Source organism: Carcharodon carcharias, chromosome 23, assembly GCF_017639515.1.
Source record: "Carcharodon carcharias isolate sCarCar2 chromosome 23, sCarCar2.pri, whole genome shotgun sequence".
NCBI lineage: Eukaryota > Metazoa > Chordata > Chondrichthyes > Lamniformes > Lamnidae > Carcharodon > Carcharodon carcharias.
The window spans coordinates 6,609,613-6,636,680 of NC_054489.1; the positions used below are offsets into that span (position 1 = coordinate 6,609,613).

General features: G+C 38.9%; 1 protein-coding gene across 7 annotated transcripts; it reads left to right on the plus strand.

Annotated features, from left to right (window-relative positions):
- The first annotated feature begins 698 nt into the window (after positions 1-698).
- LOC121269066 (transformer-2 protein homolog alpha-like) lies at positions 699-27,068 on the plus strand. Of its 7 annotated transcripts, none has more exons than XM_041173501.1 (9): positions 699-910; positions 8,018-8,240; positions 8,573-8,724; positions 13,185-13,347; positions 15,707-15,895; positions 23,446-23,561; positions 23,662-23,730; positions 25,269-25,330; positions 25,427-27,068. In XM_041173501.1, exons 2-9 carry the CDS (start codon positions 8,211-8,213, stop codon positions 25,435-25,437), a joined length of 792 nt encoding a protein of 263 aa, XP_041029435.1. In that variant the 5' UTR covers positions 699-910; positions 8,018-8,210; the 3' UTR covers positions 25,438-27,068. The 7 variants fall into 7 exon arrangements, with proteins under 7 accessions (XP_041029435.1, XP_041029438.1, XP_041029433.1 ...); XM_041173504.1 differs by having other exon boundaries at positions 8,018-8,234; XM_041173503.1 differs by lacking the exon at positions 699-910 and adding an exon at positions 1,036-1,243.

The following is a 27,068-nucleotide window of genomic DNA, read 5'->3' on the forward strand; positions in this document are numbered from 1 at the left end:
ATGTGTACAGTTTTGGTCTCCTTACTTAAGGAGGCAGTTCAGAGAAGGTTCACTAGATTGATTCCTGGGATGAAGGGGTTGCCTTATCATGAAAAGGTGAGCATTTAGAAGAATGTGAGGTGATCTTATTGAAACATCTAAGATTCTGAGGGGACTTGACAGGATATATGCTTGGAGGGAGGGGGAGGCCAGTAAGTGGAGTTCAGCCACAATCAGATCAGCCATGATCTTGCTGAATGGCAGAGCAGGCTTGAGGAGCCAAATGGCCTACTCCTGCTCCTATTTCTTATGTTCTTATTCAAATCCATTCAATTTGGTCCTTCCAGAGGGTCAATCTTTTGCATCACACCTTAGCAGCACAGCCTTCTTCCTCTCTTTATGCGTTTATCTAACATTTCCCCTTTAATGCATAAGAAATCCCCTATTGCTCCAGTTGCCTCCCTCTGTCTCTAATCTCTTCCCAACTGGACGTCAACAATCCGATTCGAAACCGACAATTTTTCGTGTTCAGCGACATTAGAACATTCGAGGATCGCTCTGATTCTCCCAAACTTGACGGTTCAGTAAGCCCCGCCCCTGCCCAAAGGGTCGGGGAGCTATCAGAAGTCCGAACGCCTATTGGTCAGTGAGCACGTCAATCCGCGTTATCCTTACCGTCACTTCCGTTAGCAGGGTCGGTTGACGCGCGGTATAAAAGGGAACCTGGTTGTCAGGGCGCCATTTTGTCAGCTGTCGGTTGTTTGGTTTAGTTGCGGGTTGCGCGGTAAAAGTTTGTCTTTAATCTCGTCGGGTGGTTTAAAATATATTTTTTTTTGTTGCTTTATTTGTGCCTGCGTGTGCTGTGTGTGTGTTTCTTTTGTTTGCTTTTGTTAAAATGAGTGACACGGAAGACTTGACTGATGAGGAAAGGGTGAGTAGAAATGGTGCAATGAAGAGTCTGTGGGTTTGCAGCGCAGCCTCTGAGGGTTTGGCATTCCAGGGTTTATATATTCTCGTTTCTGTAAATCATTTCCTTTTGACCACGAGCAGGACCCTGGTGAGCAGTAGGTTTATTGCCATCCTATTGCCTTACTTGCATGACCAAAGAGGCATCTATATGTTTTCAAAAATTTCTACGTGCTCCCCTCATTTTTAAAAATAATGGTAACTTCTATTTTCTAAAAAATTAAACATAAACTCACCTCTCCCCTCCCACGCCGCCCCGCTGCAATGCTTTGCTTCCAGCCTCAATTGAAAGCAGACGGTAGGTTTATTTATTATTGTCAGCCATTTTTGTAAGGTGTCTCTGAAATTTCAATTTTCCTAAATCCAGCCTTTGTAATGTTTGGTTGATTCCTTTGCGAGAATTATTTTCAGAGAAGTTTTTTTTTTTAAACAGTTGTCAATCCGTGGGAATCACTTATTTTAAACCCGGAGTTTTGATTTGCAAAACGTTGCTTTGCAGGTCAATGCAATGCAGTACTAGCAGGTCAAAACAGGATTCGTATCAAATATATATTGTACAGTAGATGCAAGTAAAAATGTTTATACAAGACTGATCAACTCGGAATTGTAATTGCTTTTATGTAAGTGTCCCTTATGGGTTTCACCTGATATGTTGCACAAAATAGATAATAGACTTGTATATATCAGAGCAACAAAAATTGCATTGGTTTTAGTTTTAGAGACTTTTCTCTAAGGGGCTGAGCTTGCTGGTTGCCATTGCTGTTTTCCTGGTGGCTAACTTGATAAGTCACTGGTATTGGTTCACACCTGAAGGTCCCGATTTTGATGACAGGTCTGCATTGAGTTAGTTGATCTCAGGCGTTGTGTTGCCAGAATTGGCCTAGTTGGATGGATTGCGAGGTAAAGTAGGCGTTGACTTAGCCAGTGGGTGAGATACTGGAGGATTATTTGTGTATGAGGAACTGGACTTCAAGTGCCTCTGAAAAGAGAAAATACAGTAGGACCTTGCATATAGCTGACATTTTCACAATACACTTTTTCAAGTGTAGTGTAATTACAATTCATTTATGGCTATTTGAGTAGGCTGTTAACCACAGTGTGTAGTATTTTTGAGGTCCTATCTTAACAAAAGTCAGCTAACGTTTAGTATATTTTCCGGTTTGACTTGGAACAGTCTTGGAAGTTGTACTAAGTCTGACATTGAGATGGAACCAAATCATCAGTCATATGTCCAGTTTATTGAAAGTTGTTTTGTTAGCATCACCCTCAATTAGGCTTGACACAGATGGTGCGATAAAGTAGCCAGAGGGGACTCTTATGATTTCTTTTCACACTGTGGGAGTCAGTAATGAGCTGTGCGCAGAATTGTGTTGTTAAATGTGTCCTAACATTTGTAGCATAACTAGTTGAAGCTCTGTCCTGCCCTTTTTAAAAGAATATATTTGGAACTTTTATTCTGGAATGGCGCAATATTAATTCATAAAAATAATGTAAAGCTCCTTTGCATTGCAAGCGTTAGTCCCACACACTACCATGATCGGGACAGTTGTAAGATGTTTCACCTGATACCCGTGTTCGCTGCTTAAAAAAAAATTAAGGGAAATCTTCTGCTTTGTATGATACTGAACTGTACAAATCTGAAATGTCGTAGGCCCAATACTCACTTCTGCTGAGCTACATGATCTTAGCTGGGCAGTAGTGAGGTAATTACAATTTGATATCCTTTTGAGTTGAGGAAAAAGTTGTCATCTGCTCCTGACTTGTCTCTCAGCAACTGCTGCTGAACAGTGCATGCCTCCACTGAATGAGAAGTCCTTTTTAAAGAAGTCACTTTTCAGTGAAATTGAAGATAGTCTTTTGAATTCTTTTAAAATTTATTCCTTCATGGGATACAGATGTCGTTGGCAAGGCCAGCCTTTTGTTGCCTATCCCCAATTGTCCTTGAGAAGATCATGTTGAGCCACCTCCTTGAACTGTTTTTATTGCTTCCACGTGCAGTAGAATAATTATATCTTTAAAAATGCCTGGAGGAAAACTACCAACTGGGGTCCCTAACCCAGGAGCCAATTGTAGGATTAAACCTGCAATTGGCTAGCACTGCATAGACGTTGGATTAAGCCTGTTGTCCTCTTGGCCTTTATTGCTCAGGTAGTAACTGACTCAACTCAGTGAATAGCTAGGAAAGTTGCATTTAAAGCACTTACAATCTAGCCATAAATTAGCAAAGGAAACTAAAGAACCTTTCAGCATTCTGGTTGTGAAACAAATTTGAAAAATTAGATCAATCATATACCTTTACATAATGTTCTCGTGTTTGAAGACATTCTGTGGGGTAAGATCTTCTATTTTTTTTCTTAATTGGTATGAGTTAACACTTCTAAGACTTAAATTTTTTTTCCTACTTTCTAGTTTGTGTGCTCAATCTTGTGATGTTGAGCTTTTTAAATGTAAGGAACGTCAGATCTGATTCCTAGCCTGAGTTCTGATGAATAGTCATTGATGTGAAATGCTAACTACCTTCCCCTATTCACTAATACTGCCATGGCATTTCCTGTTTCCATTTTGAATCCTATCTTCTCTCATATGGCATCCATACACTTGCACTTTACATAAAGGTTCAGTTGGTAGAAAATTAATGAAAGGCCTAGTTAGATTCTCTTTCCCAGCCTTTGGGCACTGAAGTTAATTATATCAGCATCAGTAAGCTTTGCACCTAGAACGTTCATGGTCTGTTTGGCTTGGTACTACCCAGCCAATGTTTACAACCACTGAGTCATGAAGCGAGCTGTTGTATCTTAATCCATTTAAGTCTGCTATAACCTTATTGCTTTTTGAGCATGCCACATGGAAGTGTTGCGTGTTCATGGTACAATAAGTACGGTATGTAGCCATGTAGGATCGCCAGTGTTTTGTACACAAATTTGCAGAAGGGCATCTTTGCTTTCTTTGAAAGAGCTATTGCAACCTAAGTACCTGATAAAATTAAGAATGGATATATATGTTTAACTACTTGCATGTGAGTAAACTTAAATCATAGATTATCATGTGCCTGCTACCCTTGTTCTTAAGTGCCAGATAGGGATTGGAAGATGCTATTGAAGGAGTCTTGGCGAGTTGCTACAATGCATCTTGTAGATGGTACACACTACAGCTACAGTGTGCCTATAGTGGAGGGAGTGAATGTATAAGGTAGTGGATAGGCTGCTCATCAACATAACCCTTAATTTATCAAGAAATTAAATTTTGACAACCATTATAAGAATATGCTCCATGGAGGAAAGCTTCTACCATCTTGAGACACCTTACCTAGTGATCTTTTTGAAAACGGATAAAACACCCCCCAACTCTATGGTTTAAATAACTTAGAGGAATTTTGTAATTTAAATCAACTGACGTAAACCTACACATTTAAAACTGTATTAAATTTTTAAGATTAGCTTTCCAGAGATACATTTTTATTTGATAATTGAAACTCCAGGATCTGAGATTAACTTTAAGGTCATTACCAACTGGATGCATCTGCTGAACCATTTTGATTGTATTTCAGGAAAGTGTTTAGCTTAATGTGTATATTTTAGGCTCACTCTTGAATTTGATTTGAAATGTAATAATTACCACAAATACTCAAAATATGAGCAAGGTGAACATCTTGTACACATCACTAAAATGTAGTGGTCACATGCAAAAAATCCAGCAAAAACTAATCAAAAAGGTTAATAGAATGTTAGCTTTTATAATCTAGACAGCTCGAATATCAAGGGGAGAAAGTTTTGCTACAGCTTTACAAAGCCCCAGATAGACCCATGTCTGGACTACACCATACCTTAGGATATATTGGCTTGGATGGAGTGCTGTGCAGGTTCACCAGGATGTTACCAGGGCTCCAAGGGTTAAATTGAGGGGAGATTACATAAATTAGCTTTATATTCTCTGAAATATAGAAGATTACAGGGTCACTTGATTGAAGTTTTTAGGATTTTGAAAAGAATTAGCGAGAAACATTTTCTGCTGTTGTGGGGGGGGTGGAGTCTAGGGTAAGTGTACGTAACCTTAAATCAAAGCCAGGCTATTTGAGAGAACTTGGGAGAGAGGCAGAAGTGTGTAGCGTTCTCCCACAAAAAAGATGTGGTTCAATTAATAATTTAAAATCCAAGATGGATAGTTTTTTGCTAGTCAAGGGTATTAATATGGAACCAAAGCAGTTAAGATACGATAAACTATTATTTTAATTAGTGGAACAGACCTGACAGGATGAACAATCTACTTTTGTCTCTGTCTGTAATATCTTTTACTGTCTTGAATATCAGGGATGGAGAGGAAAGACCTGAGACTGAGGTAATGGAGAATAGAAATTACTACTGAAGTGCAGACCCCTCTGTGAAATAGTAAAAAATTAAACCAGCTGAAGTAATCACCATATTAGATAAATCAGCTTAGCACAGTTTCATATCCATGAATGTCTTCTCTGTATATTAACTCTCTCGCATTGTTTTAGGTTTTACTTCTGGACTGTACCATTGAAACATATGAAAGAATGTAAAAGTTTGCGTTCCGAAGATAACCTATCAAATAGCATCATTACCAATCTTCAGAAGCCCACATTGGTCATTCAGATTTTCTAATGTGTGAGAATGCTGGGATTGATACATTGACGAAAATATTCATCAAGACCACCGGACAAATCCTTAACCCTTTACCCTAATTTCGTGTCAAGGGGCAGTTAGGAGTTTGCCACTCAGTTTACGCTGGGAGTTAACCTGTCTAAATTTGCGTTAAAGAAGCCAGTTCATATTATTTGCATTTATGCTGCTAAAACCTCCCATCAGGTACTTTGTTAGCCACTGAATGGATTGTTAACTTTTTTCCAAATTGTCAGAGAAGTCAACAAACGCATGAACTAACAACTGGTTATTAGAATCATGGCTTGCACTTAAACAAACATTTGAGTATGCAAATATGTTGTAGATCGATTTAATTGAAATAAATAAGAGGTTACAAAGAAGAAATAAACAAGAGGTTACAAAGACAGTTCAGTTATGTAACAGTAAAACAAAATTAACTGCTTTTTGATTATAAGGTTGAAATCAGTGCCCAAGATTGATAGGAATTGGAGAAATACATTTAGGATTAGGCTCATTGATTAGCTGGCAAGGTAACAGCATAAAATAACCTGTCTAGTGAATAGCTTAAAGTCTATATGTTAAGGTTAGCAATGCTTTCTGAAATGATACAATCTCATTGAGCTGGTTTGGATGAACTGGTGGCCTTGCTTTCCTTTGGGAAGATAAAGTTAGTCTTTTGAGATGTCGAGTGATGAACCACCCCCGCCTGTAGAGGATCCAGAGGACCCATTCCTTCTGAATCTTCTGCTGCTGGATAAATTCATCGGTACTGATAGATGTATCTGGACTAGTTGGTTTAAATCTCAAACTTTATTTTGAGAACCTGAATGTCTAAGTGGAACATTTGTATATGCTTGTATCTGGCTGACATAGCCTAAAACCTCACCTTCTGTAATCTCTTTGTGTTGGAGATGCAGTTTCCCATTTTACAGATACCATACTATGTATACTAGGCACAGAACTTGTACACTTACCACAAGGAAATGAAGTTAACACTGAACTTTGGTATCAAAATACTATCTTACATATCCTTAACTTTTTCTAAAGAAATCTCCATTCTATTGACCAACCCGAGTGATATTTTTGTTAGAGTTCAACCCTTCTAGTGTCAGTCATCTCACATCCTTGTTGACCTCCAAATCAATGAAACACCAGCATCTAGAAATGCCAGATCGCTCATTTACTGCCTAACTTCTCAGGTCTTTTCTAGCAATGGGATGAAATACAGGTTCAAAAAGGGCATCTTTATCCCTCTGAGTCTGTGGGCTAGTGGGCTTGATAGCTTTTAGAGGATTTATTAGTATTAGCCCCCTTCTTTTCTAGCATTCGGTGATTATAGCTTCATTTTGAGGACTCATTTAAGGTGATTCTTAGAATATTTCTCTTCCAGGTGCATGACTGACTTGGTGCCACTCTGTTTCTAATTGATCAGTTCAGAACTGCTGTTGTATTCCTAGTGTTTTATCTTATTTTATTATAGTACCTATGTTTTAATTTCTGAGGAATTGTTGTAGCAATACTAAGAATTATGTGATTGTAATAAAATTATGAACATTCCCAGAAGGATGAGTCATTGGGACTTGTAATTCTGAAGGTTAGAGTAGATGAGAGTGTTGATCTCCATATGGTCCCCTACCCTGCCTCTTGTTTCCCACCCAGTTTGTTTATATAATGGAAGGAAAAAGCTGATTCATCCCATTGTATTTTGGTCTTTGTGATTTTCTTTTTGTGTTGCTTAGGATCAGGGCAGGGGTATTAGTACAGAGAAATTAAACAGTTTTCTCATTGTAGTCACAAAGACAGCTTTTACTTTACAACTGTAGCATTGTTGCAGAATGGTTTTTACTTTGCACATACAATGAAATTATAATGTACACAGGAGTCATGGTCAAGTTTGACTCCAAAGTGAAACAGAGCTACAGTTGTACTGTAAAGGTGGTCCTGGCCTCAGTAGGAATTCAGTTGAGACTGTTGAAACTAATTTTATGAAGAGGTCTTAAAGCTAAAGAGAGAGGAGGCAGCTGTTAGCACATCAGCTGGATGCTGAATTTAAACCTATGCCAAGTGAAAGGACACAGTGATTGCCATCACCTATTTCCTCCTCTAATGCATTTCTGTTAGACATTCAAACTTGTGTGGAAGGAAGATGGGTGATCAATAATGGTGTCTTGAAATTTTAGTTGTACACTTCTTAAACAAAAAAAGTTTTACCTCAGTTTTTATTAAAGCAGCAAGTTACTTCATTGTGTCACCTCTGATCCAGAGGAACTCGTATTATCCCTGATTTATAAAAAAGAGTAAAAGTTAATTTGCTTATCCCTGGCCTGATAGACACTTCAAAAACTAAAATCCCAAAATGGGTGGAGAAAGTTTAATGGGGAAAGTAAGATTTACAAGTTTTAATCTGAACCCATATACCTCATCATGCTGAATATTCTTTTTCCATTAAGGTTAATATACATGAAGAAGGTGGAATAATGGAAGATAATCAAGATAATGACTATACACACAAGTATTGCAGATCAGTCAAATAAATTTGAAGCTGAAATGAGAGCGAAGAATGGTCAGATAGAAGAGCATGCATGGTGTAAGGCATTAAGTGGTTTGGAAGGTGAAGAATACTCGGTGTGAGAAAACTGAAAAATGAAGAATGAAGAAAAGAAAAAAGTAAAAGCAAGTGAAGTAAATTTAAAAGAAGGTGTCTGGAGAAAAGATACCTAGGCCAAGTAATGTATATAGTCTATTTGTGTCTGTATGCTACAGTTGTAGTATAAATTGCATGCTAAAATTTATAATCAGATGGATTTATAGAAAAATGAATTGGAACAAATATGATTTTAGGGAAATTTAACATTCTAGTTAGGTTAATTGGGGTTTGCTTTATTAGGGAGGTGGTTGAGGTGAAATTAAGTGCTTTAGTTGAGAATAAGATGTTTGCCTGATTAGGTTATAGCTGGAGTTTTACCTGTTCTTCTGTTTGCTAATGAAATGTCCTGATGCTCTAGAATGGGAGATCAACATCAAGATCACGGAGTGGGAGCACAGCTGAACCGGCCAAGTCCAGAAGTCGATCTGCTTCTCGTTCTGTGTCAAGAACGTCAAATCTGTCAGGATCTCGGACATCATTCTCTAGATCTAGATCAAGGTCTAGGTCACGGTGAGTGAAAATACTATAGAAGAACTTGAATATCTTTAAGTTTGGATAACGGGTACTTCTCCCAGTATAATGCTGTGAAGTTTACAATCTTCTCAGAATCTGCATGTCCTTTAATTCTGTCCGCCAGAAATCCAGATGTAATGTTGAACCTATTCTTTATTACTGACCACGTAATATATTTGGATTTCCAACAGGCTTTTGATAAGGTACGGCTTCATAGACTTGACTAAGCTTAGGCATGTGGTAAGAGCACAAGTGGCAGAATAAATAGCAAGCTGACTACAAAACAGGAAAAAACAGAGTAGAGGCTAAGTTAGGTACAGCAAGCAATTAGGAAAGCAAATAGAATGTTATCATTTATTGCAAGAGGAATTGAATATAAAATTATGAAGGTTATTCTTCAGTTGCACAGGGCACTGGTGAGACCACATCTGGAGTACTGTGTACAGTATTGGTCGTCTTAGTTAAGGAAGGATGTAAGTAAATTAGTAGTAGTAGTTCAGAGAAGATTTACTAAACTAATACCAGAAATGGGCAGTTTGTCTTATGAGGAAAGATTGGACAGGCTAGGCTTGTGGCTGCTGAAGTTTAGAAGAATAAGAGACGATTTGATTGAAACATACAAGTTGCTGAGATTGGCAAAAGTGGTGTTCCACAAGGATTGGTGCAAGGACAACTGTTCATCATTTACATAAATTATTTAGACTCTGGAATTGAACTACAATTTCAAAATTTGTAGGTGACACACAAAACAGCGGGTAATTAATGCAGAGGACTATGACAAAATATAGGAAGACACTACTTAACTTGCAGAATTTGGCAAATGAAGTTCATACGAACATACGAGGAGATCATGGCTGATCTGACTGTAACCTCCTGCCTACCCCAGATATCCTTTCACCCTTTTACGTATCAAGAATCAATCTACCTCTGCCTTGAAAGTATTCAACGACAGTGCTTTTCCACTTCCTTTTGAGGAAGGGAGTTCCAAAGAGTTCCAAACACTATCCTCAGAAAAAAATTCTTCTCATCTGTCTTAAATGGTGACCCCTACTTCTACATTCTCTTACAAGAGGAAACATCCTCTACACATGCACCCTATCAAGACCCCTCAGGATCTTGTATGTTTCAATCAAGTTGCTTCTTACTCTTCTAAACTTCAGCAGCCACAAGCCTAGCCTGTCCAACCTTTCTTCATAAGTCAAACTGCCCATTCCTGGTATTAGTTTAGTAAATCTTCTCTGAACTACTACTAATGCATTCCTTAAATAAGATGACCAATACTGTACACAGTACTCCAGATGTGGTCTCACCAGTGCCCTGTGCAACTGAAGCATAACCTTCATAATTTTATATTCAATTCCTCTTGCAATAAATGATAACATTCTATTCGCTTTCCTAATTGCTTGCTGTACCTAATTTACTGGCCTTTTGTGATTCATGCATTGACACTTATATCTCTCTGAGTCTCAGAGCCCCACATTCCCTCTCTATTTAGATAATATGCTTTTTTTATTCTTCCTGCCAAAATGGGCAATTTCAATTTGCCAGATCTTTGTCCACTCACTTAAACCTATCTATGTCCCTTTGGAGCTTCCTTGTGTCCTCTTCATAATTAACTTTCCTACCTATCTTTGTGTCATCAGTAAATTTAGCAACCATACCTTTGGTCCCTTCATCCCAAGTTGTCATATAAATAGTAAAAAGTTGAGGCCCCAGCACTGATCCCTGTGACACACCACTCATTACATTCTGCCAACCAGAAAAAGACCCATTTATGGCTACCCTCTGTTTCCTGTTAGCTGACCAATCTTCTATCCATGCCAATATGTTACACCATGAGTTTTCATTATCCGCAGTAACTTTTGATGTGGCACCTTATCAGATGCCTTCTGGAAATCTAAGTACAGTACATCCACCTTTATCCACAGCACATGTGACTTCTTCAAAGAACGCCAATATTTTGGTTAAACATGATACCCCCTTCTCAAAACCATGTTGACTCTGCCTGATCGCCTTGAATTTTTCTAAGTGCCCTGCCATAATATCTTTAATAGCTTCCAACATTTTCCCTATGACAGATGTTAAGCTAACTGGCCTGTAGTTTTTTGCTTTCTGTCTGTCTCCCTTTTTGAATAATGGAGTTACATTTGCTGTTTTACAATCTAATGGCACCTTCCCCAAATCCAGGAAATTTTGGAAAATTAAAACCAATGTATCAACTATCTCACTAGACCCCACTTCTAAGACCCTAGGATGAAGTCCATCAGGACCCAAGTCCTCCCTAACTTTTCTTCCTCTCCCTTCTCTCAAAAAGATACCTCTGTCACAAAATACTGGTCGTAGACAGAACAGCAAGGAGGAGTAGGCCATGTGCCCCCTGAGCCTACTCTGCTGATCTTCTACCTCCGCTTCACCAAGACCTGGAATATTGTGTGCAGTTTTGGTCTCCTTACCTAAGAAAGGATATACTTGCCATAGAGGGACTGAAGTGAGCTTCACCAGACTGATCCTGGGATGGCAGGATTGTCATGAGGAGAGATTGGGCCCACCAGGCCTGTATTCACTGGAGTTTAGAAGAATGAGAGGAGATCTCATTGAAACATATAAAATTCTGACAGGGCTGGACAGACTGGATGCAGGGATGAAATTTCCTCTGGCTGATGGGTCTAGAACTGATCCCTGTGGCACACCACTCGTTACAGAAAATGACCCTTTTATGCCTATTGTGTTTTCTATTAGCTAGCCAATCCTCTATGTCAGTATGTTACCCCCTACATCATGAGGTTTTACTTTCTGCAATAAGCTTTGATGTGGCACTTTCTGGAAGTCTAAGTACGCTACATTCACCAGTTCCCCTTTATCCACAGCACATGTTACTACTTCAAAGAACTCCAATAAATTGGTTAAACATGATTTCACCCTCTCAAAACCATGCCTCAAACGTCAATTAGTGTTTTCCATGCCACTCTTTAGAAGGTAATGACTCAGTATTGATGTATATATTCATAAGTGCCAGTGTCCCTCCAGTATCTTCAAATAACCAACGTTTATGTGTGAACCTCAAGTCAGAGTCCCATAGCAAAATATATCTGCATGCCTGATGCTGTCTTCAAATGACATGCACACTTCCTGGATAGTGTTTAGGGGTAGGAGCCCTCCCTGATTTTCTGCTCCCTAAGCAGAGACCAGGAGGACAACTGTTGCATTCCTATTGCTGCTCCACCTGAGGTCAGCTAATTTGGCGCAGTGAATCAAAACCAGAATCTTGCTGGTGTATCTGACTCAGCTGCTCATGCATAAGCTCACTGGCATTAGAGGAAAAGCTGTTCTTGATCGGTTTTTTAAAAAAACCCAACCTGACCAGATCCTGTGGATAACTCTTCTTTAAGCCTTTCATTTAGTAACTTGATAAACAAAAGCAGCTTTCATTTTGACTCTAGCTATTTTAAATTGCATGAGCTTTCAATCTGCAACATCAGCATCTCTTCAACCTTAATATGACAGTCACACTGACTGTTCTTTAAGCATTGTGGCTAACTATAGCTTCCACACCACTCCTTCACGGTACTGTGACTTAGTCAACACCTTACATATAAGTACAACAATACAGCACAGAAATGGGCCCAACCAGCCCATGCCAGCGTTTACACTTAATTTGAACCTCTTCCTTTCTATCTTTCTTCATCTATCAAAATTAACCACCTGTTCCCTTCTAGTTTCCCCTTAAATGCACCTCAAATGCACTTTGGTAGTAAGTTCCACACTCTCTTTAAACCTAGTATATTCCTTGCTTAGTGCTGCAGCATTTGCAGATTTATGCAGTGAGCTATTGGGGGAAACTTTCATCCACCTTGCTCTGACTTAATGAGAGTTATTAATCATCACAATCACACTTGCTGTCTATGGGAATACTTAACTTGTGCCCTACTCTTTGCAATTAAAGTAAGAATTGCATTAATATTGTACTTTGCACAATTTCACATTGTTTCAAAGCAGTTTACAGCTAAATATGTGTAGCCACTGTTGTGTAGTCCCCTTGTGGGGCATTCTAGAACGATAGGCCATAGTTTTAGGCTAAGGGGTGGTAGATTTAAATCAGAGATGAGGAGGAATTACTTTTCTCAAAGGGCTGTGAATCTGTGGAATTCACTACCTCAGAGTGCAATGGATGGCGGGACGCTGAATCGATAAGCTAAGGAGGAGATAGGCATTTTTAATTAGTAACAGGTTGAAAGGTTATGGGGAGAGGGCGGGAAATCAGAGTTGAGGCCGAAATGAAATCAGCCATGATCGTATTGAATAGTGGGGCAGGCTCGGGGGGCTGAATTGCCTACTCCTGCTCCTAGCTCTTATGTTTAATGTAGGAAATAAATGTATTTATTGTTCTTTTAGGAAAAAAATTGGTTCCTACTGGCCACAATGTTTATAATCACCGTTAATTTGATTCTACTTAACAGATCAGGCTCCCGACGCCGCTCCAAGTACTATTCACGATCCAGATCACACTCTCGGTCATACAGGAGGAGACATAGGAGTAGATCTTACTCACCTGTATACAGGCGCCGGAGAAGCAACAGCCACTCTCCTATATCGAGAAGACGACGTCATATTGGAAACCGGGTCAGTGTACATTGTCACCCGTTGCTTTTTTCTGATTGATTTGTGTAAAGGGTTTAAATTGCAAGAAAGTTTGCTCTTTAGGAATTCACCTTACCACCAGTAAACGTGAATCTTTCATCAAATGCTTCTGCATCATTGCCACTCAGCAACACAATTCAATAAAGTACAGGAGCAGGTTGAAGCGAAATATATTAAAGCATATCAGCAATTCAACATCTCATTTCAACAGTGATCCTAACTATCTTACTATAGATCTCCATCAGAGCAAAAGGGGTAACATTTATAAGACTACTTGTCAAGAATCGAGTCTATTTGAAACGAATGAGCGGTATGGAGAAAATGTGGTCTCAGATACTGCTTCTAAGTAGTCTTTATTTGTACCTCCCTATTTTGTTTCCTCCCAAAAAAGGATGAACTTGCTACTGTACAACCATGACCATTTATAAGGCTCTATACTCTGACTGGTCAGTACTACTGAAAGATTGGCTGGGAGTTACATTCCTTGACAACTTGAATGCCTGAGGTACAAGACCTGGGTTGACTTGGGTGTTTAGCACTGTTTGTATTTATGGGCTCTCAATTGATTATGTTTTGTTTTTATTTGGTTTTCCTCCGTTTTTAAAAGATTCACTCACCACATACCATTCTCTAAACACGATGAGTGAGACAGAAACCTCCCCTCAGATGTCTTTTAATGTTATTTTGCAACTGGCTATTGTTGGGTGCATAAAAATGGCTAAGATATACTCAAGCCAAGTGCAAAGTGACTGACTTGAGAGGGAACCATAGAAAAGTTACTGCACAGAAGGAGGCCATTCGGCCCATCTTGTCCATGCCAGCCTGAGGACACCCAGGTGCCCTTTCTAATCCCACCTTCCTGCACCTGGCCCATAGCCCTGCAGCTTACAGCACTTTAGGTGCAGATTCTGCCTCTACCACCAACTTGGGCAGTGAATTCCAGACACCCACTACCCTCTGCGTAAAAAAAGTTCTTCCTCATGTCCCCCTACACCTTCTGCCACTTATCTTGAATTCATGTCCCCTGGTTCTAGAATTCTCCATCAAGGGAAACAATTTTATCCTGTCCACTCTATCTATTCCCCTCATAATTTTGTACACCTCAATTAAGTCACATTCTTTGTTCTAAGGAAAACAACCCCAACCTATCCAGTCTTTCCTTGTAGCTACACTTTTCTAACCCTGGCAACATTCTTGTAAACCTCCCCTGCACTCTCTCCAGAGCTATTACTTCCTTCCTGTAATGTGGTAACCAGAACTGCACACAATACTCTAGTTGTGGCCTCACCAGTGTTTTATACAACTCCAACATTATATCCTTACTTTTATATTCTATATCTCTGCCAATGAAGGAGAGCATTCCATATGCCTTCTTTACAACTTTGTCTACTTAAACTGCTGCCTTCAGGGACCTTGTGTAATTGTATGCCAAGATCTCTCACTTCATCTACCCCTCTTAATATGTTCCCATTTAGAGGGGTAGATGAAGTGAGAGATCTTTTAGGGAGAGAGGGGAGAATCAGTCATGATCCTGTCCTCACTTGGAATCCACATTTGCATTTATAGCAGGGATTGTGTATAGCCACCAGGAGCAAGAGCTTGATCATTTTTCTCTTCTAAAACAGGATCGCTGGAACTAATTTTAGTACCCTTATCTTAAGATAGGAGATGCACACCAGTGTTTTCTAGTAGCAAGTGCAATTCCTTCAGGAACGAAAAACATGGTAGGAAACTGAGATAGTGGAAATTCCCTATATTTCCTCCTGCATTTCCTCCAGTACAACTTTAGATTATACAGATATGCAGACCAACATTCAACAAGTGTGGGCTTAATCAGGCTCATTCTCATGCAGATCTCTCTTGTCTGCAGGTTTTGATTAGATTTATTAATGAAAAATAATTTTCTTACTGTAATTTAAAATAGTTATGAAATGAATTTCCTGAAAGAAAATATAATTGGAAGGGTACGTTGGTATAACGGAAAACATAAACTACTACCCAGGTGGAAGGTATTTTAACCTGTTAATTTTACTACTGTGTATCCAGCCAGTGCTGACTTTATCTTGGCTCAGACACCTGATTTGTATCCAAAACCACCCTGGATACTGATCTGCAGGATTGCTGATGAAGCCAAAAGGGTTATTGTTCACAAGAGTGGCTTGTAGCTGAAAGGTGACACTCTGATATCCGCAAACAAGTATACGTTTCATTAACCATAGTTCCATAGTGGTTACACAGGGAGGGAGGGGAGCATTTTATATTTCAAATGTTAATGTCAGTATTGTTCCCATTCTAAAATGAAATTTTGAAGGTTGAACTATTGTTTTTGTTTCCTCTCTAGAGCAATCCAAACCCTAATAATTGTCTAGGAGTGTTTGGTCTGAGCTTGTACACCACCGAACGAGAGCTGCGTGAAGTATTTTCACGATATGGACCACTTGCTGGAATTAATGTTGTCTATGATCAGCGGACAGGAAGATCAAGAGGATTTGCTTTTGTCTACTTTGAAAATGTTGAAGACTCTAAAGAAGTATGTTTAAACAGCAGCCTGAATAGCCATTAGGGGACAAGCCTAAGCGTTCTTCTGTTACCACAGTTCAGAAGTAACAAAAAGTCTTGCTTTGCTGCTGTCAATCCAGACTGAGAGGTGAAGGCTGTAATTTCTGTCCTAAGTGAAGCCACATCAAAAAGCTTAAAATGTTGCTTTTCCTTGGCTTTTGCTATGAATAGGGTAGTTAAATCTAGTACACTATTTGATAACCTTGCAAAAATCATAAATATAAAATCTATTGCTACAATTTATTCATAGCCTTGAGGTAAACCATCTTGTAAAACCATCTTGTATACTTAATTGCTAGTAAAAGCTTCCTTTTCCTGTTCTACTTTGATTCTGGTTTTCACAAACAAAAATTTTAGAACAGGATAACCTCAAGAAGCTGGCCCTTTAGTTCATGGAAGCCTTGCTGTGTAGGAGATTCATTGGCAGCAAAACTGTTTATGGAGAGAACCTTTTACGTATTATCCCACTTTTTTTTCATTCTTTCCTCAAGGCACTGATTGTTGCTTGAGGTACAGTTCCGCAGGCGACTACAGTTCTTTGGTACTTTGCCCAAGTGGCTTTTATTTTCATGTGTTGAACCAAGAAAGGCTAGTAGGTTACAAAGTGCACCACAGCTGAGCCTCATTCAACATCCCCAGTGGAATGCTACTGGCTAGCCATCAGTATTTGGAAACCTGAGACCCTAAGCAGTGCTCCCTGTAATTTTTCTTTGTATGTTCTGCTGGCACTGTGCATTCCCTTAATATGGGGGAACAGCTGCATATAGACACATCTTAAAGGGAACTAATTTGTTGCACTGCGCAGTGTATTCAGATTGCTGCATAGTCACGCACCCCTACAGTTTAGGGGGAACATTGACCCCAAGACTAACTTTAGTGGCTTTATCTGTCTGACAGTAGATCAGGAATTGAACCTTCATAACTTGGTACAGCACCAAGTAATGTCTTTGTCCATCAGAACATCATAGGAGTTGTACAGTTTTTTAAGTTCTGTTGTTGCCTGTGGCTAGTTCATCCTTGAATAGCTTCTCTTTTCTACCATTTTAAACGAAAGCAGTTTGTAACCACGGTTTACCATGTGATGTTTTCCAGTTGCTCGTGGGTGCAATAGTTTTCCTGGTGCCAGGTGGATGCCCAGGCATTAGCCTATTTTCCTAGGATTCTCTGTCAACTGAAAGCCTGTTTGGCATCTAGTATGAAATTGGCAGAGCTCTGAAAATGGGTCCACAGTCCTGGGAATTAGTACAAGGAGATGCTAGTAAAGGAACAAGAATCTATCCATTTCTTAAAAATTTCTTTGCTTCTTCACTATTATGCAAAATCGCATAGCCATGTCTAGTAAATCTCAGGGTTGACCATAGGAAAAAAATGAGTGGAAATAATGTAGACCCTGCATCCCTATCACACTATAGAGTACAATGTTAGCAGAAAAAAAACATAGTGCCATAGTCTGCAGATCCTGTCAATTCTTCATTAATATTGCCAAGATCCACCTGAAACAGAAAAATCATGTACCATAAAATGATGGAAATCTAGTTGCTCGATGGCTAAATATACCAACTGGTGTGACCGAGGAAAGCCCCACATACTGTCTAGCCCAGGGATGAAATACATGGCTTATTTCTTCCCCCTCTCTCCTTAGCCCAGGAACATTGGAACTCCAGAGATCATTAGGGACCTTAAATATGTGCATTTAAAATAGTGCTAAGGTTACTGGAATAGTATTCAGAGGCCTTGGTTAATTCCAGACAATTAAGAGTTTAAATCCCACAGTGATATTTGAAAACTTTAATTTTGTTTTTAAAATCTGGAAGTAAGTTGTTAATATCAGTAAAAGTGACCATGAATCAGTTGAATTGTTGCAAACGTCCTTTCTCTTTCTAGATTATATGTGACTATAGCCCTACACCAAAGTTATTGACTCAAATGGCCTATCAGACCACAGTTGTAACAGTGGTCCAGGGAGGCCCACTGCCATCTTGAGGGCATTGGAACAGGCCTTGCCAGTAAATTTGCACATCCTAAAGTTTTTAAATTCAGCCCAGAGGTCACGTGGGATCTTGTTGGTGTCTATAACTCAGCACTGTACGATGCAATTCATCTATTCAGTGAGCTGGCAGGGGAGTTGATAATTAAGAATTCATTCAGAATCATAGGATGATCCAGCGTGGAATGAGGCCATTTGGTCCACTTTGTCAGCTTTTTGAAAGAGCTGTTCATCCAATTCCTCTACTATTTCCCTGTGGCCTTGTAATTTTTTCAATTTCCTTTTGAATGTTACTGTGGAATCTGCTTTCACAGCCCTATAAGGCAGTGCATTCCACATCACAGCTTGCTGTGTATAAAATAAAAAGTTCACTCCTCTCACCCTTGCATCTGTGTTTTCTAGCTATTGACCCTTCTGTCATTGGAAACAGGTTTACCTTTTTCACTCTATCAAAGCCCTTCATGATTTTTGAACAATTGCTGAATCTCCCCTTCTCTGTTCTAAGGAGAACAACCCCAGCTTCTCCAGTCTCCACATATCTGAAGTCCCACATTCCTGATACTATTCCAAAGTGTGATGTTGAATTGAACACAGTACACTAGCTGAAGCTTTAGTGTTTGTAGAGCATGATTTTGTGTACTCTTCCTCAATTGCTAAAGCCAAAGACCTGTATGTTTTTTTAACAGCCTTGTCCAACATCAAAGATTGTGTCTCTGTTCCTGTACCTCTTTAAAATTGAACTGCTTATATTGCCTCTCCTCATTCATTCTACCAAAACTTATCAATTCACACTTCTGTGCATTAAATTTATTCTGCTGCATGTAAGCCCATTTTGCCAGTCTCCTTTCTCCTGACATATGTTACTATCTTCCTTATTCACTACACTTCCAAGTTCTGTATCGTACCTTGAAGTTATGCCCTGCATTTCCAAGTTTGCATCATTAATATATATCAAAGAGCACTGGTCCTAAAACCAACTCCTGGGAAACACCACTGTGTAACTTCCCTCTAGTCTGGGAAAACACTTAACTCTTTGCTCTCTCTTCTGTTCCCTTGGCCAATTTTGTACCCATGCCATCACTGTCCCTCTAATCCAATTGGCTTTAGTTTTGCTAACTAGTCTATTATGACATTTTGTTATGCACTTTTTTTGAAATGCCATATATATAGCATCAACCACTCCACCCTCATCAATGCTCTGTTTCATCAAAAACTCAACATTAGTGAAATATTATTTGTCTTTAACAATCTGGCTTTCATTTATTAGCCTGTACTTTTCCAGATGCTAATTAATGTTATCCCAAATTATTATTTTCTAAAAGTTTCCCTACCATTGATGTTAGGATGACTGGCCTGTAGTTGCTGGGTTTATACCCCCCCCCCCCCCCCTTAATGCAACTGTATCATCTGAAACCCTGTAGTTCTCTGGGCACCATCCCCATATCCAAGGGAAGTTAGAAGATTGTAGCCAGAGCCTTGGGAATTTCCACCCTTGTTTCCCTTAGCAACTTAGGGTGCATCTCATCCAGACTAGCTGACTTTTTCTACTTTGAGGACTGGCCACTCTTTCAGTACTGTATATCTATCTATTTTTATCTTATCCAGTATCTCTACTGCTTTTACCACTACATTGGCTTGGCAACATCTCTTTAGTGAACTCAAATGCAAAGTACTGAAATTACTCATTTAATGCCCCTGACTAAAGATGATCATTTTGGTCCTCCTTCAATTCCAATGTTCCTTTAACTACCCTCTTTGTGTTTATACAATACTTTTGGGTTCCCTTTTGTGTTAACCATTAATCTATTCTTGTATTATTTTCTATGCCCTTCTTATTCCTTTCTTAGATCTCTTTTGTACTTTCTATGTTCAGCTTGTTTCTCATACTTCATTGTTAAACTTACAATTGTATTAACCCTCCTTTTCTGTCTCATGTGTCTTTCGTCTCCAATGAGCTCTGGCTTTGGTTGTCTGTCCTTTCCACCTTTTGGGAATGTCAATTCTGTACCCAAACCATCTTCTCTTTGCAGGCCTCCCATCATTCAGTTACAGCTTTGTCTGCAAGTTTTTGATTCCGATCCACCTGGTTAGTTCTCTTTTCAACTCCTGGAAGTTGGCTCTTGTCCAGTTAAGAATTTCTACACTGGATTGTGCCATTTCTTTTCCATATCTGTTCTAAACCTAATGATATTGCAATCAGTATTCCCCAAATGTTATCCCATCAAAACCTATTCCACTTGCCCCACTTTATGCTCCAGAGCTAGATCCAACATTGCTTGCTGAATCATTGGGCTAGAAGCACACTGACCAAGAGAGTTCTTTTGTACACATTTCATTAATTCCTCTCCTGCTTTGGTCTTTACACTGTTGCTTTCACAGTTTATATTAGCATAATTCCTCTCCTGTGCTATAATAGCTTCATGGATCAATTCCTTTTTCTTTCTTCCCTATCTTTTTGGAACCTTATCAAGGATATTAATTTTCCAGTTCTCCCCTTTTGAGCCAGGTCTCTGATATTGCCATGTGGGATATTATAAGTGGCAGAATTTTTAACAGTGCTTGTGCATGCCCAGGACATGTTTACTGTTGAGACAGTCAGTACCTCAAACTAAGTCAATGGGAGACTCGTAATAAAACAGTTCATTTAAAAGAATGCTATGATATAACTTTTGAACAGTTTAGTGTTTTGTATGTATTATGAACTTCGCAACACTTTGTTCTTGTTCACCTAGGTTGAGCAAGTGCTGAAAGATGGTAATTGTTTTTAATATTGGGTTTAGTACGATAAATGAAAGTATAATAAAAGCAACCGAGTGGCATAGAAGTTGGGTGTACCAATGTGATGTGCCACAAAGTAGGATGAGTGTACACAAAAACAAAAAATGCTGGAAAAACTCAGCAGGTCTGACAGCGTCTGTGGGGAGAGACAGAGTTAATGTTTTGAGTCCGTATGACTTCAGAGCTAAAGGGATGATAAGGAGTGTACATGGTGAGCACCCAACCTTGACGAAATGCTGAGTACAGATTAATAAAAGCAAAATACAGTGGATGCTGGTAATCTGAAATAAAAACAGAATGCTGGAAAAACTCAGCAGGTCTGGGTTTTATGAGAAGTGGCACTGAAACAGCATAAAACCCACATTTTTACCTCCATCTCTGAAGAAGTCATATGGACTTGAAACGTTAACTGTTTCTCTCTCCATAGATGCTGCCAGACCTGCTGAGATTTCCCAGCATTTTCCATTTTTATTACTGAATACAGGTTATAGACCATTCCCCAGAGGAAGCAAAATTCGAGAACCAATTGGTTAGTACAAGCTCTGCCTTTATGTTACCTGCCCGTCCAAACAGGGAGGTTTGAAAAAGAAAATTGTAGAAGTGCAAAAGCTCCACCTTGGCGCAGAAATAAGTGTTTAACCCCTGTTGTATTCATTATCTTAATAGGAGGGACTGGATTATACTTGCGATTTAGTCAAAAACATATTTGCAACGGGATCCTAAGAATTTGAAACTGATGCAATTTGCCCATGGTATTAAATGCCTGGATATGCGGGCTTGTAATGAGCTGTGAGCACGTGATCCCTCGGGGGCGGACCCGATTGGTTAGGGGGTTGCTCGGATTGTTGCAAAGTGGAGCTTCCTGATTGGATATCGTGACTTGAATTTTATTTGATAATGGCGCGCGTTCAGCGTCTCATAACCATTCAACGTTACCGTAGAGCCCTGGGCTGCGAGAAAGGACGAGCAGCAAAGCACTAGCTGAGCATCACGAGCTAAGATATCTGTTGCACATGTTGAGAGTCGATGATTACGTTTTACTTCAAGGCGTTGGCCTGCTTTCTTTCCCTTCGCGTCCTCGTGCTTTAAACTTCACATTTGGACCACAGGTTTCTAAGCCCCCCTTCCAAAAATACATTTAAAAGTTATTATTTTTAAAATACAGATTACAGCTGGCGCTGAGAGGCTAGGTTGGGGAAAGGCGACATAATGTAACCTTTAACTGTTGCAATATTTTCTTGTACGTTATGCGTATTTGATTTGCTGAGATAAGCAGTTTGCTTTTATCTATGGGGAGTAAGGTAAGTAGTAAAGATGACAAGGAGGGAAGTTGAAGCGGAAACTGAGAAGCAAGTAACAGACCATGTTGTGTTTTGCTTGGGGGGGAAAGAATCACCAATGGCGAATTTTGCTCTCTCCATAAGGACCTGAACCGGATCCGGAGTTTCATAAGTTTATGTATTTAGCCGTTCTACTTTGTAATAATTGTCTTCAGGTGTTTTAAGATTTTAATAGCTTTAAGTATCTTTTAAATATCAAAATCTGAATGGAAAAATAGGTAGTGGATGTCACTAATGTCAGAAGATGGAAATGTTCAGTTGATCACGTCCACGTAAACAAAGAAGAAACGGTTCTGTGGTAGTATCTGCAATTTTGGAACATTTTGTGTTGTAGTTGGCAACATTTCCAGCATTTCCGTATTTTTATAGTGTGCGTGGACAGATTGCTAAACTGTTTCACTCCGACTGATGGAATTCCAGGCTTCCACATTTAATCAGGACAAGTAGATCTCTAGATTGCTGCATGTTTTCTTACTAATGTGTGCTCAACATAAGTTGCTTCATCCACGTTAATGCATCCTTCCAATACAATAGATACATTGTGAAATCCCAACCCATAGCCTACTGTACTATAGTCTATTTGGTCTAATTTCAAATCATTCCCTTGTATGTTTTGGGACAGGAGGTAGACCACTGTGATAAGCTTATATTTTCATAAGATGTACTAGGTGGAAGTTGAAACTACAGACTCTTGAGTATTGATTTCTTATGGTAAGCGAGAAACAAAAAATATTCTTGGGTCTCATTTTTCTCTTACTCTCTCCCATCCCTCCACTCATTTTTGTGGGAAAGAGCAGTTTAGTTTAATTAAATTGTTTCCCAGTGCCACATCTTAGGACTATAAATAAATAAATGGCCTTATTAGTAAATTTCCCATTTTATGCAGCCATTTGTGTAATCTTGTAATTCCTCAAATTTTATGCTTTTCAACTGCACTAAAGGTAAAGCTCTGAAGTAGTGTGGTTTTGGGTAGAGAAATAATACAAAGAGCACATCCAGCTCACAGGTTTGACAGCATGCTGTACTCAAAATGTTAACCAAACTTTTCTCTTTATCTGTGTTCCCAGTATCTTGTTTATTGTTCATGCTAACTGTTGATTGGTATTTAATAGTACATTAACTGCAGGATCAATTCCAGCAACAGCTGCAGTTGTCTATCGATGAGATAATTTGCCTGTTAAGAATATCACTGTTGGTAGTTAAAATTTCAATTATTTGAATGAATTACCTGAATATAAAATTTGACTCCAGAGATTCCACACACTATAAAAATATTAAATTAACTCCAGGTAAATTTGCAAAGTGACCAGCCTGAGTGGAAATTGCAAATGTTTTAGTTAATCCTTGAGACCTACACTTCTTTTTCCCCCACGATGTGATTTGCAATCAAGGTAATGCTTAGTTTTTTTTCTACAGGCAAAGGAACGTGCCAATGGGATGGAACTGGATGGTCGACGCATTAGGGTAGATTATTCCATTACAAAAAGACCCCACACTCCAACTCCAGGAATTTATATGGGCAGACCAACAACGTGAGCTCAGTCTTTTTCATACAAAACCTATTTTTTGCACAATACCTTTTATAGTGATTACTGAATTGGGCACATGATGCCATTTTTTGACATTTTACAGCAGTGTTGGTTCTTCTCATTACAATGACTCTTACAGTGACAGATATGATGACCGGGATTACAGCTACAGGTAATGCTTGGCTCGAACTGGATATGGTCTATTCATGGACATTGTTGCCATTTGTTTTTACATTCCACTACTTTGACTCTGGCTGTAACCCTTCCAGTGCAGTACTCTTGAATTCACTTACTTAAGTGTGTTTGCCTTGCTGATTCCCCACCTTCACCTTCAAAAGCATCCTGCAATCTGTTTCTGTATAAATGCCTTTGGTAACCTCCCTCAACCCTTCTAATTCTGTTCTACAGCCTGACGATCTCTCCATTTCAGTAAACCTCCAAGTTGAAGATGCTTTATAAATACCTGTTGTATCAAACAAATCTTAATTTGAAGGGTATTGGGGAATTAATTGGATCATTAGATTTTAGTAGGCCTTTCCCAACTGTTGTTTATCCTTTGTCAGCATCCAAACTCAAATTCCAACGCTATCCTGGCTAGTCTGCTATCCTCCACGCTCAATAAATCTTAGTTTATCCTAAACATTGTTACCCATATCCTACCCTACCCTGCACTGCTAGTCCTGCTCCTAGCCTTGCTCTCTCACACCTTTAAAACACCCCTAAAACCTTACTCTTTGACCAAGCTTTTGGTCATTTATCCTATTACTCCTTTTGTGGTTTGAACAAATTTTGGTTAATAATATTTCTGTCAAGTACTTTAGAACATTTGCAATGGGTGCTGCATAAATGCATGTTATCGCTGACCTATGTCAGTCCTTGATCTACAATTTAAAGTTTTCGTCCTCCTGCTATGTACCTTCACAGCCTAGGCTCTCTATTCCTTTAGCCTCACAGCTACCCTGGAACACTCCATTCCTACAGCTTTGGCCGCTTCCGCTCCCTCACTTTGCCCTGCTGTTAGCAGCAATGCCTTTAGCCATTAGGCTCCACAGTCCAGAATTCCTTTCCTAACCCCATCTGCAATTTACCTCCCCTTCCTTTAAGACATAATTTAAAACTCAGATTTTTAAAATCAGTCTTTTGTTAACCCCCTCCTAATTTCCCTTTCTTTGGCTCTAGCATCATTTTTGTCTATTACGCTCCTATAAAATGCCTTGAGCATTATTCTCCATGAAAGGCAGGCACCATGTAAATGCAAGTTGTTGAAATTAAACAGTGACTCATTCTTCTAAAACCCTACAATGCAACATGACACCATGTAGGTTAATTTTAACTTCATAATTAGGTGAACCCCTGGCTACATGTCAGAACTACTCATTTAACCTTCAAACTGGCTTGTACTATTACAACTTTGAAATGAAATGCACTTTCACCTGCAATCAAACCAGGGCTGTTGGTATTCTCTAAATGCTGAATTATGAGGGGAAATTATGATTAAATTATGAAGCAGCCACAATTAAAGTTAATTTTAGTACAATTTATATTGTAACAAAACAGTAACTAGTGAATTTGTAAAGTGGATGTGGGTAGTTTTTTTCAGCATTGCTCCCTCTTTGGTGTTTGGTAAGCAGTGAGGTTGAGTGCTGATGTAATCAAGTCCTATCTGTATTCTGGATTTCTTAAGAAGTAAAATGTTTGCACTCTTCCTAGAAAACGTTCACCTTCACCCTATTACAGAAGATACAGATCTCGATCTCGTTCTTACACCCCACGTAAGTGTTGAGGCCTTTAATTTCTCGCCTGCCTTGCAAAACTTTTTTCAAAAAAAACACCAGATTTTGAAGTGATGTGTTATTTTCTCTCTGCAGGTCGATACTGATGACACCTACCAAGTAATTCCTACCAGTTTAAAATGGATGGGAACCTTTTCAAACCTACAGGGATTTTTTTTAAACTAAAATGAGAATTCTTGGGCATTGTAGTGCTTTTTTTAAAATTTTTTAATTATTTTAAGCAAAGCCCTATAATCAGAAGTAGTCTCTCATTTTAAGATATAATAGTTTTCTGGTGCCTCACTAAGTTGTATTGCTTTTATAGTGAGAGGGAGCCTGTCTTTTAAATGGGAGATCTACAATACAGTATTGTGTTGCATTAAATCTCAATTATTGCAGTCATATAATTTCTGGTACGTATGTACTCTACTTTGGGATATTAAGCAAGGTGTCTTGACTTTTTGTGCACAACGTTTGATTATGCATACTTTATAAGGAAAGATTCAGTTGTAAAGCTGCTTCGTGGGAAGTGATGAGATGCAATAAATGTCTTAGACACAATGTATGACCTGTTTTCCTTATGCTGAATAGGCAGCTGTAGCTTGTTGAAAGTAGCAGTACAGTACATTTTGAAAGAACCTAATCTGTGATCTTTATAGATCATGCCATTCAGTGTTAAGGTTTGTGGAAAGTGCATAGAATGGGGAGGAGGAGCCCTTTTTTAATCACGCTGAAAAATTTTATGCAATTCTTAATGCTAATCCAGAAAGTCAGGCTCGACCTCTCCAATCCCCTCACCATGACATGATATTGTTTTTCCAAGAATAGCTGAGTGTCTCCGGTCAGGAAAGTCGCAGAATTAATTCTTAAGTCTACTAACTCAGTACAGATTAAAGAGTGAAAGCTTAAAACATCCCTCGGTATCATTAGGATAAGATTGGGGTAGCAGGATGGTGGGAAATTGGCCAGAGTTTTTCCTCCTCCTTGCTATCCAGCAACCTCCGCTGAAAATGCATCTGTGGCATTGGATAGGGACAGATTAGGAATGAAAGCAACTAGAATTAAATGGACTACTAGCACTCCTAAAAGCCCACATAAATAATTACAATCTGGGAAAGCACTGCAGGTCCTATGGTGTCACTTTGGCCGGGAAAAGAGTTGGCAAGAGGTAAGTAAAGGAACTGATTAATTAAGTGGTTCTATGCAGTGTGGGAAGAATTAGAAAATAAAATGCTCATTTAATTATGATTTTAAATGTAACATTTTTTGAGGCAAATTATTAGGTGATCGTTTATTTTCTGTTCCTAAGATTTGAGGCTTGCTTGAAAACGTCATTAAAATAATGAAAGGGTTCTATAATTAACTGTGAAGATGATTGAGGTGATGGGAGGATCCAAAACTAGAGGTCTCACTAACAAATGCAAGGAAGGAATTCAGAGGAAACCTCTTACATAGAGTGTGGATAGAATGTGGAACTTGCTACCATATAGACTAGTTAAGGTGATTAGCATAAGTACATTTAAGAGGAAGCTAGATAAGTATCTGATGGAAAAGGAATAAAAGGGTATACTCATAGTTATATGATGTAGGGTGGGAAAAGAATCATGTGACGTATAAATGAATGCATAGACCAATCAGATCAAATAAACTGTCTATTTTGTAAATTCTACGTTTAAAAAAAACTTGTAATTTGCCATAAACTTGTAGATATAACAGGAATTTGCATTGGGAAACATGA